The 18,361-nt window shown below is 38.8% G+C and overlaps 2 protein-coding genes across 2 annotated transcripts; one reads left to right on the top strand and one right to left on the bottom strand.

The window, feature by feature from the left end:
* Positions 1-1,749: 1,749 nt before the first annotated feature.
* Positions 1,750-2,833, bottom strand: LOC139112343 (golgin subfamily A member 6-like protein 24). The gene is made up of 2 exons (XM_070673317.1): positions 2,072-2,833; positions 1,750-2,010 (listed from the first exon to the last, which is right to left on the bottom strand). Exons 1-2 carry the CDS (start codon positions 2,831-2,833, stop codon positions 1,750-1,752), a joined length of 1,023 nt encoding a protein of 340 aa, XP_070529418.1.
* Positions 2,834-14,574: 11,741 nt separating this feature from the next.
* On the top strand, positions 14,575-15,432 carry LOC139112342 (uridine 5'-monophosphate synthase-like; the record flags this gene model as incomplete). Its single annotated transcript, XM_070673315.1, has 1 exon — positions 14,575-15,432. A coding segment is annotated over one exon (858 nt), but the record flags the coding sequence as incomplete, so codon positions are not given.
* Between the last annotated feature and the right edge of the window lie 2,929 nt (positions 15,433-18,361).

The following is an 18,361-nucleotide window of genomic DNA, read 5'->3' as shown; positions in this document are numbered from 1 at the left end:
GTTATCCCTCTATACTCTTCTACTTTTTCACCTTTTCCTTTTTTTAACACCGGAACTACCACACCTTCTCTCCATTCCTCCGGCATCCCCTCCCCCCTCCATACTCTTTTGCACATTTCCCATAATTTCTCTTTTACTTTCCCCCCTCCCCATTTCCATATTTCATTTTCTAAACCATCACTTCCTGCTGCTTTTCCTTTTTTTCAACCTTCTTATTACATTTTCAAATTCTTCTCTATTTATATCTTCCTCATTGTCTTCTATTCTCTCTCCTCCTATTTCTTCTCTTACTCTCCATTCCACTCCTCCTAACATTTTCTTAAAATATCCGTCCCATTCTTCAATCTTTAATTTTTCCTTTACTTCCTTCCTTTTTTTTCTTCCCTTGTTTACGACTTTCCATACTTCTCCCTCTGTTCTAATTTTTTCTATTTCTTTCTCCCATCTCACCTTTTCTTGCAATTTTTTTTCCTCACATAGCTTCTTATATTCACTTTTCTTCTTTTTATAATTTTCCTCACTCCCTTTCCCCTTCCTCCATTTTCGCATTTCTTCTTTTACTTCACCTTTTTTCCTTTTACAATCCTCATTCCACCATCTTTTTTTTGGTTTTTCCCCCTCCTCTTTTTTCATTTCCTTTTTAATTACTTTCTTTGTTTTTTCCAGTTCCTTACTAAAACTTCTCCAATTTTCCTCCGTATTGTTTTCTTTCTCTCTTTTTTCTTTATATTTTTCCCTGAAAATTTTCCTCTCCTTCTCACTCCAAGCTAGTCTCGTGCTCTTTTTTTTACCATATTTACATCTTCTCCTCTTTCCTCCCTCCCTTTTTATCGTCACTATTAAGGGTAAGTGGTCTGAGTCCACTTCCTCCCCCACCTTCATTTCTACTATTTCTCCTTTTGATTCCACGTTACTGATCACATAGTTTATCACTGTTTTTCCTCTTCCCCCTACATATGTCCATTCACCCTCTTCATCTCCTCTTGTACAACCATTGACTATTTCCCATCCTGCTTCTTCCAAAACTTTACAAAATTTTTTTTCTTTTCCTGTAATTTTTTTATCCTTTGTTTTCCTTTTTCTCTCTTCCTTATCTTCTTCTCCTTTTTCATCATCCCATAACCCGCCCTCTTCTCCCGTCCTCACATTAAAGTCTCCCCCTATCAGATATCTCGTTCCTTCCTCTTTTTCATCCATCCAATTTCTCATATTCTCTGTTATGTCTTCTAAATCCTCGTTTACATATACCCCTGCTATTTTCCACCATACTTTTCCACTTTTTATCTTTATTCCTATCATTCCTTTCCTATCTTCAAATTCTAATTCTCCTTCTCCTTCCAATTCCTCTTTCCATTCCATCACCATTTCCCCCATTGCCCTCCTCTTCTTATTTTTCTTTTCTGCCCCCTTATTTATCCATTTTTAGCCCTTTGGCAGTCTGCTTCTTAACCCCTTCCATTTTTTTTCTTCCAACCAAGTTTCACACATATTTTACATCCCATTTCTCCATGTTCTTCCAGAAATCTTCATCCTTGTTTTCTATTCCTGCCACGTTCCAAAAAACTATTCTCACGTTTCTATCTTTTATATCCGCTTTTTCCTTTTCTCTCTCCTTTTTCTTCTTTTCTTTTTCTTTTTTCCTTTTATCTTTTCTTTTTCCATTTTTTTCTTTGTCCTTTTCTTTTCCTCCTTCCTCATCTTTTCTCTCCACTTTTTTCAACTCATTTTCTTCTCTTCTTCCGCCCCTTTTTAAAAACTTGCATTCAATCTATCCACTATCACCCTCTTCCTTTTATTTCCTTCTTTTTCAAACTCTGTCGCTCCATCCCATTTTCTCAATTCTTCCTTCAAATCATCCCATATCCACATTTCTTTATTTACCCATATCTTCTTGTATCCTATTTTTACCTGTTTTCCTTCTCTTTTCAATCTATCCGCTTCTCTCTTTATGAGCCATTCCACTTTCCTTTCATATTCTGTCAGATCGTCTCCTATCCATTCCGTTTTGTTCTTTAGTTTTTCCTTGCATCTTAGTATTTCTAGTTTTTCTTTAAAGTTTTTCCATCTTTACCCATACCATACCATAACCTCCTTTATTCACTCCTCCTATCTTATTTACATCCTCTATCTTTGCTTTTACATCTGTTGCTTCAATTATTTCTCCCACTTGTTCTTTCAACGCCTTTTTTTCTTCACTTTTTATCTTTATACCTCTTATTATTAAATTGTTTTTCGTCCATTCTTTCTTTTCTCTTTCTTTTGCCATTTCCAACATTCTCGTTCTTTCTTCCAAACTTAAAACTTTTCCCTGTATCTCTGCTGGTATTTCCATTTTACCTCCCTCATATTTTTTTTCCCCTATTTTTTTTTCCATCCCATCTATTCTTTTCTCTAAATCTTTCTTCTCTTTTTTCCATATTTCCTTCAAATCTTCTATTTCCTTTCTGATTTGTACCTTTACTTCCCTTACCTCCTCCATCTGCGCTTGGATCCTAGCGAATCCACTTCTCATCTCCTTTATCACCTCTTCAAAACCTTCCTTACTTATTCCTCCTTTACCACCCTCTTCTGTTGCTTTCACCGGCGATCTATAAACTTTCACACTTTTCCTAAATCTTTCCAAACCCTCTATTTCGTCTTTTTCCTCCTGCTTTTCCTTCCTTTTCTCCTCTTGCTTCCATGCTTCCATAATTGGCAAGCTGTTGGACCTTTCCCTTCTTAACAATTCTACCTTTGCTGGTCTACCCATTTTCTTCTTTATTTTCTCTTCTCCCTTTTCCTCTTTTCTTTCCTCACTTCCACTCTCCACACTTTCCTTTTCCTGGTCACTCATTTTCCAAATCTTCTCTATCTCTTTTCCCTTTGTCTTTGTTACCTCTTACTCTCTCCTTTACCCCCTTGCCTTCCTCCTTTCCTTTGTCTTACACACGGTTTTTTTCCCCGTCACCGCCAACCTAACCTCCAAAAAACTCCGCCTTATACTTTCCCAGATTTCTCCCTTTATTCTTACCTCTGCCCTTTACCCTCACTTGCCCTCCTTAAAAACTCTTCCCTCTTTCCCCTCAAACCAACCCTTTACCTCTGAAAAACTATTTTACTCCCACAAGACCTTTTTCTACACGCACTCGCTCAGACACACAACCGTTCGCTCTGCAATCGGAAACGAAAGTCCTAAAAAAAAAAAAAAATTAAATAAAAATATTGAATAAAAAAAAATAAAAGAAAAAATAAGAAAAGAAACATAATTCTAAGAAGACAAAACAAAAATGCTGATAACTTAAAAAATATGTATAATATAACAAAAATATTGAAAATGGGCAATGCAACAAATTTTTTGCCGTCCCACTTTTACAGATTGCGGACTGTTGGATGTATTTTAAAAATACTCTTTAATATACATCCAGTGTAATTACAAAAATCTGATGCATAGCACATCGTAAAAAGCAAAATTATAATTTGAGATTTTAAAGATTTGGTTTTGCAGCGCCAAGTTTTTTTTTTCTTTACATTATCTCATTAGTTTTATAAAGAGTAATTATTATTAAAGTACACATTTTATGTTCTATTTTGGGGGAGTCTTTTTTGGGGGGAATCTTGATTTTGTTTAAATACAATTTCTATTTTCTTCAGGTTCTTGGCGCATTTATTTGATCTCATTAATTTTATGAAGAGTATTTGTTATTAAAGTACACGTTTTATGGTCTATTTTTGGGGAGTATAATTTTAAGGGAGTTTTTTTTGGGGGAGTCTTGGTTTTGCTTAAAAACTTTTTCGAGGACGCTTTTCTCGCTCACCTATACTTGGCGCTTTTTTTGAACCTTTTTTTAAAAATACAGAATTACACAGTTACGGTAATCGTTACCTTAAGAACGAAGGCTTGTGTGAATAGGCGCCCAACGTGGGCAAGATGGTCGCTGCCACGTGTTGCGGTGGCAGCGAGGTCAGCTCGCTGCCCTGGCTCTAGTTAGTCCAGCTATACACTCTCCAAATAGAAACAATGCCGAACAGCGGCGACAGGCGTCAGGCCCCTCTCAGAGCCGTACAGCGGCTTTTTAATAATTACGCACGGCAATTGATTACTTTTTTTTTACGATAGCTCGCACTCTCTGCTACTACCTCGCCTCGCTCACTGCTCACGCTCACGTGTGTTAACAGCGCCAAAAATAAGGCAGCGCCGCATGCGACGGCCCGGGGCGCTATGTCCGGGAAATACGAATGCGCATATTTCTCTATTTACCGAACACATTGACTGCGAAAAATCTCCGCCGGTTCTGTCTCTAGAAAGGATTAAATTCTTTTTCCTAAAACAGAACCAATCTTTCATTCTTATTAATATTATCTCGAACCTTTTCCTAGCGCGTAATTTGTGTGACAATCGAATCTTAAACGTCACACAAAATTCAGTGATAAGTCAACTTTTTTCCTTATCCACTAACCTGTTTCTAGAAATTTTTTTCCAAATGATTGTAAATAAAATATGATCCAAGTTGACGTAACAAACATACTTAACAATTTTATAAAAAGTTTATAAGTCTAAAATCTTACTAACATTTTAATTATCTTTCATCTTTGATATTTCTTACTCTCAGCGTGACTCGGAACCAACGACGTGGACAAGGTAAAATTTAACTCCATTTTTTTTTTCTTTTACTTTTATATTTTTTTTACTTTTATGTTTTATTTTCTTTTTACTTGTGCTAAATTTAAACAAAACAAAAATTGAATTTTAATTTCAATGACGATACAACGGGGAGAAACCCACGCCCCTCTCCGCATTACCTAGCTCGCGCCTTACACAAAGATTAACCGAACTCCAGTACTAACGATCCTATCACGCAAATACTATTTTAAGTTCCGCCACTCGCTGGGTCATTAATGAATACGCAGTTAAACTTATTATAAATCAGAAACGCCATAGTACTCGCACTCGCTAAGAACGCTGATTAAACCTATGGTAACGCAACGCTACGAAAATACAAACTTTAACCTTATGGTAACGTAAATTACTAAGAGATACGCAAGTAACCTTACGGTAACGCAAAATACTAAGAAATACGCAAATAACCTTACGGTAACGCAATACAGAATTATTATTGCACGTACGAGAGATACGTTCCTAAATCCGAATACCTGATAATACATACGCAAAACCAAAACACGACTCAAACTCAAAAACACGCCGACATGCGAGAAACTTTTCTCGCTCTCGTCCGGACGCTGCGCGCTCGTCCGCCACTCGCCGGTCACGTGATTAAAACGTGCGGTGCTCTCCTTTTGCTTTACATCTTCTCTCTCAATATCCTGCCCAATACTTGACCAGCCCCTGATTGGAATTGGGTATAGAGAGCGATTAACTCGGGAAACCTCCGAGAAAGAAAAAGCCTTGGTCCTCCGTCACGGAACAAAAACTCATCGGTACGGCACGTGGATCGCCTTATAATACGGCGTGATACACTCATAAACGGCAGCCCGCCGGCCGCCGTCCTTCGTCGTCACTTTTGCTGGCCGAGCGAAAGCTGACCGTCAGTTTTCGTCGTCGGCACTCCTCGATATCTCAGTGGACGCCGACTCCTCGCATTCATCGTCGTTATTTCTTGAAGGTCGGAAAATCGTGGCACGCTGTCCCCACTGTCTCGTCGCACAATGTCCGCACTCACGAGTTTCACGACGCTTCGGTCCCTTACTCACTTCTTCACCGCACCGTCGCGATGGACTGCGTCATTTTGTCGGTATTGCCGAATCTTCGCGAGTCGGTAAATCGGCAGTGTCGGCAACTCAACGCCGAAACTGCAACATAACGCAGACCGTCTTGTTACATACATTTATGTTTTTTTAAAATTTTTATAATAGGTGTACAAATAAGTTTCCGCCATTTGATCAAAGTTGGCGCCATCAGTAAGTTACGGTTAAAATTAAATTTAAAACAAGTTAACCTCGACATATTAGTTAATTTTTATCAGAATAGTATATTCTTTTGTGTGCGAAAATGTCAAGTTTTGAACGAAATAAGCGTCATTTGCGGTAACTATTAATATATTTCTTCAATTTGAAGAAATCTGCAGCTGAGGCGCATCGATTGCTTATAGAAGCATACGGTGAGACTGCCTTAAGTGAAAGAAGTTGTCGTGAGTGATTTTAAAAGTTCAACAACGGTGATTTTAACATCGAAGATAAAAAACGTAGCGGAAGGCCGAAAGTGTACAACGACGCGGAATTGGAAGAATTACTGAATAAAGATTTGTACCAAACGCGAGAAGAATTTGCACTTACATTAAAAGTGACTCAACAAGCAGTTTCATATTGGTTGAAATCATTGGGAATGATTCAGAAACAAGGACATTGAGTTCCACATGAACTGACGTCGAGAAACATTGAACGCCGATTTTGCACATGTGAAATGCTGCTTGCCAGACAGAAACGAAAAGGTTTCCTGCACCGTATAGCCACTGGTGATGAAAAATGGATCTACTACGATAATCCAAAGAGGATAAAATTGTGGGGACCATCTGGCCATGCTTCAACATCTACAGCTAAGCCAAATATTCATGGAAAAAAACTTTTATTGTGTATTTGGTGGGATCAGGTTGATGTGGTATATTACGAGTTGCTTAAACCGAATGAAACTATTACTGGGTCTGTCTACCGAACGCAATTAATGAGATTGAGTCGTGCACTGAAGGAAAAGCGCGCGCACTATTACTTCAGATACGACAAAATTATTCTTCTGCACGATAATGCTCGTCCACATGTTGCGGCGTTTGTCAAGACTTTTCTGCAAACACTTAAATGGGAAGTTTTACCCCACCCGCCATATTCGCCAGACATAGCTCCATCTGATTTCCATTTGTTTCTGTCGATGGCGTATAGCTTGTCTGAACAGCACTTCACATCATATGAACATACGCAAAATTGGATCGATTTATAGATAAACTCAAGAAGTGAAAAATTCTTCTGACGCGGTATCCGTATGCTGCTTGAAAGATGGTAAAAAGTAGTGTCAAACGACGGACAATACTTCGATTAAAACACAGATACCGTTTTTTTGTAACTGTTACGTTTGGAGCCATTTTCTTGAACACTTGCTTCCTAGGTGAACACTACTTTAATAAAATTTTGACAAAACTGAGGGTCCACGAGCATAGAGATAACACACTATAGCAAACAAAGGCGTCATCAATCAAAATTATTAAAAAAAATCTGGAGGAAAAAAATCTTTTTCCATACTCAGTGAGATAACCCGCCCAGTAGCCGGAAGTGGACCACTCCGTCCGATGAATCCGTCTAAAATTAGAACACAAAGAATTGCCGAAACAAGCCGATGTTGCGCAACGATCACCAACGGAAATAATAAAAAAAATGATGCCCAGCAACAGTTAAGAAGCGTCAAGACGGCCAGTGTCATAAAAATTCCAAACAATGACTCAGAATTAAAGCAGAAGCGGAAATCAGAAGATGAGACAATACCCCTTCTCTTCGAATTTTTCGGCTATATAAGCCTCGCGCTTTTAGGCCGAAAGCACTACCGAATTTAGAAGCACAGTATTAACACAATCGTCACTCTGCCCGATTTCCTCGCGAACGAACAGTGAGAAAAAAATATCATCGAAGAACTATGCAACATCTGTGGATCATAGATTCAACGTCTTCTCCAACGTATTTAAACCAAACACACGAAACCATCGACTAGCCTAACCCGCTTACCCCTGAGGAAGCAGCAACTAAGACCGCCCGAATTCAAGCCGCTACCAGCAGAAGTGAGTTAGAACATAAATCTCGATTATCCTTCTTAAAGAAAAAAGGAAGACATAACACCATTTAATAAACCCCCTGAAAATTACAGTGTCGTATCCCATAAATTTAACGCGTCAACAACCTACTGAGAATTTGCGACTTGTTCCATCTAGACCATCACCACATCTTAATTCAGTTAATTCAACCCTTTTGCGCTTATTAACGAATATAATTACTTATACTGCACCGAATATCACTCAAACGGCATCGCGCTGTGAATCCATTCCTTCGGTTTCTCAACCTAATGACAGAGGTTTAATTCATCCCCCATTCGATATTGATTCGCATTTATTCCCTTCTAATTTTCAACCTTTTTCAAAACCTGAAAATTACCACCCGTTTGCAGATTTAGATTTTTCTACCTCGATATCCCGTCAACTTACTGTTGTTCCTCACCCAGAAGAAAATTCTTTTACCTTTGTTTCCGATAATAATCTATTGAATTCGCGATTCTGCGAATTATCTTTAAGTTCCTTTCAAACTGAGAATTATCAATACTTGTCTAACGGAAAAAACCCCGGGTGTTGCAATTGCGAATCTCAATTTCCACGCTGTGCCTTTCATATGTGTGGTTATCAAAGCGGAAGAAATTCCAAATTTCGTACATTGTTTCCTTGCTTGTTGTTATAAAAAAAGTGTATGCTTAAAATGTAAAATGATATTTGTTTTCAGTGCTTGAAAACTTTCCCTTTTTCTTTCCTTTATTTTATTGCTTGCTGGCGCCGAGTTGTTTATAACATCATATCCGGTCACGTAGACCGTCTGATAAGTGTCGTCTTTCGCAAAACCCGGGTTATTCCCGTTACATTATGCGCACGTTCTTAGGAACAAAGGCAGGTCAGCCAGGCATTGCGAAGATCCGAGCCGATCAGTTAGTTGCAGTCTGTATCTCGGCGCAGAAAGATCGAACCGACAAATTGTTAATTGTCTGCTACGACAAAGCGAGTGCGTTCGCGTATTTGTGTGCTCCACACTTTATTTGCCGGGCTTCGTTCGCGCGCAACAAGCCAGCAAGTGTTTTCTTATATTTTATCCGTATTACTAACTGTTCGCGATTTAACGGGCCCACTCGGTGAGACCGCGCTTTTGATTAGTGTCGCGCATAATTACGCGATGGCACCACGTCGCGGACCGGTAATTTATCGATAATCCGCGCCACGTGCAGCATTTGCCGGTTCTAATGCTTCTTCTTGTTCCGAATGTCAGTGCGTACGAACGGCTCTCGAAGTGTCTCTGAATTCTCATAGTTTTTTGTGGCGTTAGCTCAATCGTAAAGTATATATTATATATGTATACAATTATAGAAAAGCTCAAATGCACACATATTGGGCATAAAAACTCATTTTTACTCCTAGTATACTAATATATACATGTCATTGATGTCAGATGTCATACATGGGCATGTCTTTTTAACTTATAAATGAGTACATATATATTAGAATAACCTTTTCTTTTTTCTTATTTTTTTCTTCATTTTTTATCCTTGTACTCCATAGTGAGTTCTGCTTCTGGACATTATTATGCTTATTAGCTGATTGTGATTGTTGGGAACTACTTTGGTTTATAAATTTTTTCTTTATTAGTTTAATAGAATTTGGAATAGATGGATGTAGTCGCTTAAAATAAATAAATAATTATTATCAAACTTCAAATTTTAGGAATATAATAATATTAATAATTTATGAATAAATTGTTAAAAAATATTTGTCAAACAATATAAAAGAAGTTTTTTTAATCTTAAATAACATGCGAAAATAGTGATAATACTCACTTTTAAATGTTTGTATAAATTTCCAGTACTACTTATGGGAGTTGATAACATTTTTGTACGAATGCATTGTATGTGTACATTCCACGATTAATGAATTTTCTTTCATACTTTTAATTTTAAAATATTTTAATAAATATGTTGGTAAACGACCAACAGTACTTGAATCTGCGTCAATGCCGTCAACATTATTATTGTTGTCATTTTGCTGATTTGCATGTGGATTATCATAAATATCATGATCATCTATATTGACTATATCGTTGTACTCGTTGTTTAACATGTTGAATTTACATTACACTCTTTTACTTTATATTTTATTACGTAGAACGATTTAGAACTTATAGGAGTTATAGGTTATATTATAAGTTATAGACTGATAATATATTCGTCACTCGACTCTCGACGTCTCGACTCACTTGTCACTCACAAGACGACTTTTGCAGCTTCTCCTCGTCAAGGTCAGCCCATGTGGCTGTTCTCACCGTTCAAAGGAAATCTGATTGATAATATATTCGTCACTTGACTTTCGACTCACTCGTCAAGTCTCATCTACGTTCCACGTATCACACGTATGAATAGTCTTTCAGTCTTTCTCGAGATAATTATTCGATCGATCGATAATAGAAATTCTATTGCACTCAATCTTAACTCTGACACGAACACACGAAGTCTTGCATGCTTGACATGTTACTACCGGCACAGTATAAGAAAGAACAGTAGGTTCACTCTGTGTCGGCCTCTTTGATCTCTGTGACTAAAAAGTCGCCATGTTGCTGGTTGTGCGCGGGTTCGATTTAAATCGCATTATACTTCAGAAGTGTAATATTTTCCGTAATTATACATATACATAGTGTTAAAAAAAACAACGCATAATACATATATACATATAACAAGCAACAAAATTCAAAATTTTGAAGAACATTTTTATTAATTATATATGATTTAATATAACAATTTTTCTGGTTTTATCTTTTTTGATTTTAAAATTTCTGTTTGCAAATTTTTTCAATACATAATACAGGGTGTCCGGTTCGTTTTGTCACTCCCGAAATTTTGGGATAGACAATAATAATTCAAGACAAAAAGTCCTATACAATTATGCAAAATTTGTCACCGTTGATTTTATAAAAATTATAATGTCTCGGCGAATGAACGCTAAGAAATCTATGGGCTGCGCGCGGCGATGGCATTGTTTCGTTTTCTGCAGAAAGTAGCCGAGTCGAATAATACTGATTGGCGAGCGGGTTCGGCGAATGAGCTCTAAGCAACTTAGGGGCCGGCCGCGGCCGCGGCGGCGACGGTGTTTTTAAAGATATAATCTGAGTCAACTCAGAAAGAAACAATCACGTATTGAAGTCTTTGCGGCAAAGATGAAACGAATGCGCTCGCGATCATATGATACCGTGCTGACAAACAATTAAATGTTTCCGCGCTTCCGAAAGCACGATATTAACATTAACATATTATGCTGTCTTTAGGATTTCGGACATCAAATAAAACGTATTTTTAATATTAGGAAATTATTAATATTAAGATGTGCTATCATTTCCTCACTACTTAGCGGTAGATAGCATAGTGCGTTTTTTTTATCGTGGTATCCCCGGTAGGCCTAATCCACTGTCATTGTTTAATTTAAAAATTGTTCAAAGTGCCCTCCTCTTTGTTGCACGCAGAGTCGGGCCCTTCGAACAACGTCTTGCGTCGCTTGATGGACCATATGCGGTGTAATGGTAGCGAAGGCCGCAACGATGGCCTCGCGTACCTCGTTTATAGTGCCGTTTCGCTGAGGCTCGACTAAGTTTTTTATGTGTCCCCATAAAAAATAGTCCAGCGGAGTCAAATCTGGCGATCGTGGTGGCCAAATAATTGGACCACCACGACCGATCTACCTGTCGCGAAAGCGTGCGTCTAAAAGTCGGCGTACTCCTCGACTCCAATGAGCCGGTGCCCCGTCGTGCTGGTAAATCATGTTTCTCCTTGTTGTCAGCGGAATATTTTCAAGACCAGGGAGCTCGGTGTCCAAAAAATATTCATAAAATTCGCCGGTTAAACGTGGCGGAAGAAAATATGGACCAATCTAATACAAATAAAAAAAAATTTTTGTTACAGAGTATTTAATAAAATAATTGTTTTTTTCCGTTTGTACTTGCCACATGATTATCGATGAGGCCCGCCCATACATTTATGGATCATCGATATTGAAAAGCTCCCTGTTTAATAACATGTGGATTTTCATCCGACCAGTAAAGGCAGTTCCTTAAATTAATTACGCCGTTTGGCGTAAACGTCGACTCGTCAGTCCAGAGGATAGAGTCTGGAAAAGATGCGTCTCTCCTGCTCTGTGCGAGGAACCCTGCAGTACGAACATTTTTTGATAATTATTATTCCCTCAAATTATCACGAATATAATATATATACAGGGTGTCCCATACCTCATGACCCACCCGGGAGACATAGGTAGTTTTAATTATTTTGAACAAGAAAGTTCTATACTGTTTTTTAATTTGGGCGTTTATTTGCGAGAAATCCACGTTTTAAATTTGTACGTGATCTTGCGCGATCGCGTTCGCGTGAAACTAGACTTGCTCAGCAATGAGCTCGACGCGTGAGTTGGTTGAGAGGAAATGAGAGAGAGAGCCGATCGCGGGAATTGAGAAAAAAAAACCAGAATAATTAAAATTAACAGAAACGTGAACTCAATGTATTTACAACAAAAAAAAAACACAAAGAAAATACAAGCGCGCCTGTGAAGGCAAGGATTTCAGTAAACGAGCGGAAATCTTCCTGACCCGGCTTATCCGTCGGAAATCTTGAGAGTAGATAAATGATCTACCCGATCGTCGGAGATCTTGCCGCGGACGACGGAGATCTTGAGAGCGCGAGCCGGTGATTGCCGCGAGCGCGAATCCCTGCACTCCAGCGGTAGCAATAATTAAGAAATGAATTGGCGCTGAAATAATGAATTCACTGACGTGAATTCACCGAGTTGCTATTGAGACGCAAGAAGAAAAAAAAATGTATATAAAGAACCGAATCGAAAATCGTCGCGCGAGAGCGAGCCGATACACAAAGGCGAGACGCACAGGTGCGGAGTTCGAGCGAAACTAGTCGTCTTTTCGCGGTACGGAGCCTAGGATAGTCGGAACCCGGCGACGAAAACAAAGCGAAGTCAGCGAAATATTCGGTTTGAACTAGATTAGACTGACTTCTGCCGAAAACACAACGCGTTGAACCATCGGCGATTCAAGGATATCGACAAGATCAATAAATACGCGACGGTAGACTCGAAATATCGCGACGCTGGAGCGCATATTAGACGCGAGAATTATAATATAATTTAACGCTCTAAAATTCGTAGTCGAATGAACAAAATTTATTATATCCGACCGAGAGCGAGACGATGCGACAACGCGCGAGTAACACGATGCAACGACGTGCGACCGAGACGATGCGACCGAGACGATGCGACGACGCGCGAGTGACACGATGCGACCGAAACGATACGACGACGTGCGTCCGAGACGATGCGACAACGCGCGAGTGACACGATGCGACGACGCGCGAACGAATTCAAGTATAATTTTCGCGACACAATTAGTCTACCGTTTTCACACCACCTTGTGCGGTGAGGTAGGTAGATCGGTGCGTTTTTTTTAAAGTGGTGTCCCCAGGAGGCCTAATCCACTTGGCGGAAAGCTCAACGTAACAATTGCTCGAAGTGCCGTCTTTGTGCTTGTAGGCAAAGTTCGGCCCTTCGAACAATTTGTCGTGTTGCTCTTTCCGCCATATCAGGCGTGATTGTATTAAAGGCCGCTATAATTTCATCGCGAACCTCTTCTACTGCGTGATCACGCATGTGCTCAACTGAAGCTTTAATATGGCCCCATACAAAGTAGTCCAGCACATTCAAATCCGGGGAACGTGCTGACCAGGCGATGGGGCCACCGCGACCCATCCATCGATCCGCGAAATTGTCATTTAAAACGGCCCGCGCGCGATACGAAAAATGTGCTGGAGCACCATCCTGTTGATAAATTAGTTCCTGCCTTATTCGAAGCGGAACATCTTCTAATAAGGCAGGAAGCTGATTTAATAAAAAATTCGCGTAGCCTTCCCCATCGAGTCGCGGTGGTAAAAAATAAGGTCCGATCTGAAAATAATTAAACAATATTACGCATTTGTCATTATTTTTATTCGACGAGTTTTTATGAAAAAGAAATATTTACCACTTTGTTTCCGATTATTCCGGCCCATACGTGCAGACTCCAACGATATTGAAACGCACACTGTCTAACACTGTGCGGATTGTCGTGTGCCCAAACTACATAATTTTTCGAGTTAAATACCCCGTTAGGGGTAAAAAGCGCCTCGTCCGTCCAAAGAATTTTGTCCGGAAATCCGGGGTTTCGCCGACACTGTGCCAGGAAGCCTACAAGTATAAATAATTTTTTTTAGAAAGAACGCGTTTTAATTTGTTAGAAAAATAGAAAAAAGGAATACTTTGGCAAAAATGAATGCGCTGCATTGCATCCCGTGGGAGAAGATGTTACACCCGCTGGTAATGAAACGGGTGCAACCCTTCTTCCCGAATAATACGATGTACCAATGACTTTGATACACCGAGATTTCGAGAAACACGCCGCACGCTGTTGCCCGGATCTTCTTCAAAGGCACGTAGAACGTCTTCTTCGACGCGGACGTCCCGGCGTGCCGGATATTCATATGTTTGAGGCCGCACATCTATGCACCCAGTTTCTCGCGCACGTCGCACACACCGCGAAATTGTTTTTGCCGTGGGATGGACACGGTGCGGATATTTATCTCGATAAATTTGTACGGCGGCACGCGCGCTTTCGTGAGCCAAACCGTAACATATAATCATGTCCGTATACTCGATTGCCGTGAATTTCACCATTTTCTGTACTGTGATAATGTACCACTCACGCAGTAAGATTCACGAAGAATGGTTATCTTCTCGCCGACGTACGAGAAGATCGAGTTAAAACAATTGAAAATCGGAACATCGTCGGTCTCTCTGTCCAAAGCATCGACTCTCATTTATAGGTGTGCGAGACGACAGGTTGACTTTGTCGTACGGAAAACGTGCAAAACTCGCTAAAAATTCGTTGGCCTCAAAACTTTTGGAATTAATGGACTCGAAACAAACCAATCTCTGCGTGACGGCCGACCTGACGGAAACAGACGTAATTTTAGATTTAGCAAACGCAGCAGGGCCTCATATCGCCGTACTCAAGGTACACGTGGACATCATAGAGAATTTTAACGACAAGTTTATTCTGCGACTCAAGAAACTGGCGAAGCAACACAAGTCTCTATTGGTGGAGGATCGCAAGTTCGGCGATATCGGTAATACGGTATCGTTGCAGTATAGACGTGGCTTGTACAAGATCGCTGAATGGGCTGACTTGATCACGGTGCACTCGGTATCCGGGCTGTCTGTCATCAGCGCACTAAAGAAAAGCCTAGAAGGCATTAGCGAACCCCGTGGGATCTTCCTGGTCGCTGAGATGTCTTCCGAAGGTACATTGACCACCGGTGATTATCTGAAAAGTGCCATCTCGATGGCGGAAAAAAATTCCGATCTGGTGATAGGCCTTGTGTGCCAGTCTAATCTCTCGGCACAACCCGGACTGCTTCAGCTAACATCCGGTGTCAAGCTAACAAAAAGTAGCGATGGACTAGGCCAGCAGTACAACGATCCGCGGTCTGTTGTTAACGCCGGCGCTGATTTAGCAGTCGTCGGCAGAGGAATTACAGAAGCATCTCATGGCTACTTGAAGGCAGTTTTGGAATACAAAAAGGAGCTTTGGAATGCATACGAAGAGCGAATAAGCGTAAACAATATGTGATAAGACTGTATTCTAATTAACTGATACGTATATACAGGATGTCCCAAACATACGTAAACAAACTTTTAGGGTAGATAGAACGTCTAAAAAGAAAACGAAAAGTCCTATACCGTTTTCTAAAATTCTTACTTGTTTTCAATAAAAAAATGAATTTATATACGCGCGAGAGCGACAAGGAAGCGTGGACTGAGTGAGCACGCAATAGACAGCAGCGAGTATCGCTTAAAGAGAATAGGCGAAACTAGCGCGTAGCGAGCGAGACAAGGAGACAACGCGCGAGCAAGGCGATGCGACGACACACGAGCGAAATGAAGCGACAACGCGCGTTGTCGCCTCGTCTCGCTTGTAGCGCGCTGACTCCGCCCATCGCTTTTAAGATATACTCGCCGCTGTCTATTGCGCGCTCACTCAGCCCACGCTTTCTTGTCGCTCTCGCGTGTATATAAATTAATTTTTTTATTGAAAACGAGTAAGAATTTCAGAAAACGGTATAGGACTTTTCGTTTCCTTTTTAGACTTTCTATCTACCCTAAAAATTTGTTTACGTATGTTTAGGACACCCTGTATATATGTAGATAAAATTTTATTACACGATTTTACTTTTTAAAGACTAATTCTAAACGAATAAATTGTCTAAGTATTTATTTGTACATTAAATAAGATGCTAATGAGCAAATATGTTTAATGATGTTAAACGAAAGATTAAAAAAATACTTTTTATGACTTTTATTACAAAGATAATATAAAGACAGTAGATGAAGAAACATACAAGCTTTTATAGTGATTTTATATTAAAAATGTATAAAATTTATTATATTTTTAGACTTCACATTTGTACCTGCATACAATTTATACTGTATAAGTAATTCGCGTAATTCTCAATCCCCCCAAAATTACCTTTTTTTAAAAAAAAGTATAAAAAAGCGCCAAGTATAAGCGCGCAAAATTAAAATTGCTACAAAATAAATAAAATTACAATTAAAACTAGAGCTCCCAAAAAGAAATAAAATGTTAACTGTAATATTTAATACTTTCTATTAAAGTTTATGAGATCAAATAATTGCGCCAAGAACCTAAAGAAACTAGAAAATTTTAAACAGTACAAATCATGTAAAACGGTACGAAAGTAGACCTAGGTGTGTCCCAATGATGTAACATGGTAATGTAAAAAAGAAAAAACAAAAAATCTTGGCGCTACGAAACCAAATCTAATGCGTAGCACAGCGCAAAAAATAAAATTATAATTTGAGATTTTGAAGATTTGGTTTCGCAGCGCCAAGATTTTTTGTTTTTTCTTTGTAAATTATATTTGATTTAACGACTAATACGTACGTAACTTTTGTGTCATCGAGCATTTTTCGTGTCGAATTATGTTCGCGATTTAAATAAATAATATTTTCAGACTTTTAGAAACAAGTCTGAACACGTTAAAACAAATCCGGGCACGTCTACATGATAATATTGCGGATCGCGAATTGCCGATCGTTCGCTCGTTTTAATTGAGACATCTTTGGCTACCACATGTATCCGATCGGTGAGACGCTAAATATTTTATTTATTTACTCGGAAACTAGGCTTCAGATAAATTTTTGCACAAGAAAAAATCGTCTTAAAATTTTTTCTAGAATACGTACCTTCAGGGACTATATACTTGTTTTGAATCACTCTGTATACGCGTATTATCAAAATTGATAATTTTTAAAAATCGTTCTAATACAATTAATTTTGCTACATGGAGTTTTGTTTACTTCTAAAAACTTCGCGTATAAATAAATAAATAAATTTAATAAAACTGCTTATCTGGCACCTTATACAGGGTGTTTGAAATAAGGTTTCCTTTTCGGTAACTGTAGATAGATATCGGGAATACAAATCGAAAAGTCAGATATCATTTAGTAAAATTCGTAACCGTTACCGAGGAAGAAATTACTGAATTTTGACGAATTAGCGCGGAGCACATAATAAGTCGGGCGCGGCAGGTGAGAGCGGGTGGGCCTTAGGGAGAGAACGGGGGTGAAACGCCGCGCGACAATTGTTTATCACACTACGCGTTGACTCCTTCCACCCCCACCCCACAATTGTCACGCGGCGTTTCACTCCCGTTCTCTCCCTAAGGCCCACCCGCTCTCACCTGCCGCGCCCGACTTATTATGTGCTCCGCGCTAATTCGTCAAATTTCAGTAATTTCTTACTCGGTAACGGTTACGAATTTTACTAAATGATATTTGACTTTTTGATTTGTATTCCCGATATCTATCTACAGTTACCGGGAAGGAAACCTTATTTCAAACACCCTGTATATCATTTTTGGGCCACCAGGTACTGAAAAGACCGCAACTCTAGTGGAAACTATATATCAAGTAATTTATTGAATTTAACACTTAACATTTGGTAATGTATTTTTTGTAAACTTTATTTTTTTTTTTTTTATTCTTTATTTTATTTTACTTTTTTGTTAATAGATTGTCAAAAAATTTCCAACGAGGAATGTATTAGTGTGTACAGCGTCTAATGCAGCAACCGATGTAATAACAAAAAGATTATTGGACATTATTCCAACAGATTTAATACATAGAATGTATTGCGCAAGTAAAGAATGGTAAGTTTCATTTTTGGTTTAACTTAATAATTTAATATATATATATTTAGTTTTTAGTAGAGATTTTTAAACTTTATTACGCAATTAAATTTTTTATCTTTAAATTTAGTTTTTATTAATAATAACATATATTACTTAATTGCGGTATAAATTTTACAATAAGGAACGTATAATTAATTCGAACTAAGCTTAGTTTATTGTAAAATAGAAAGGACATAGACAAAAAGATTCGACCATATCCTTTTTCTAAATAAATTTAATCAATTAACGTCGCTATTAATTAGTTAAATCACGATACGGGCCCACCTGTCAAATTGCATGTGTTCCACC

The sequence above is a fragment of the Cardiocondyla obscurior genome, linkage group LG28 (genome assembly GCF_019399895.1).
Source record: "Cardiocondyla obscurior isolate alpha-2009 linkage group LG28, Cobs3.1, whole genome shotgun sequence".
In the NCBI taxonomy this organism is placed as follows: Eukaryota; Metazoa; Arthropoda; class Insecta; order Hymenoptera; family Formicidae; genus Cardiocondyla; species Cardiocondyla obscurior.
This window is presented reverse-complemented; position numbering and strand designations above follow the sequence as displayed.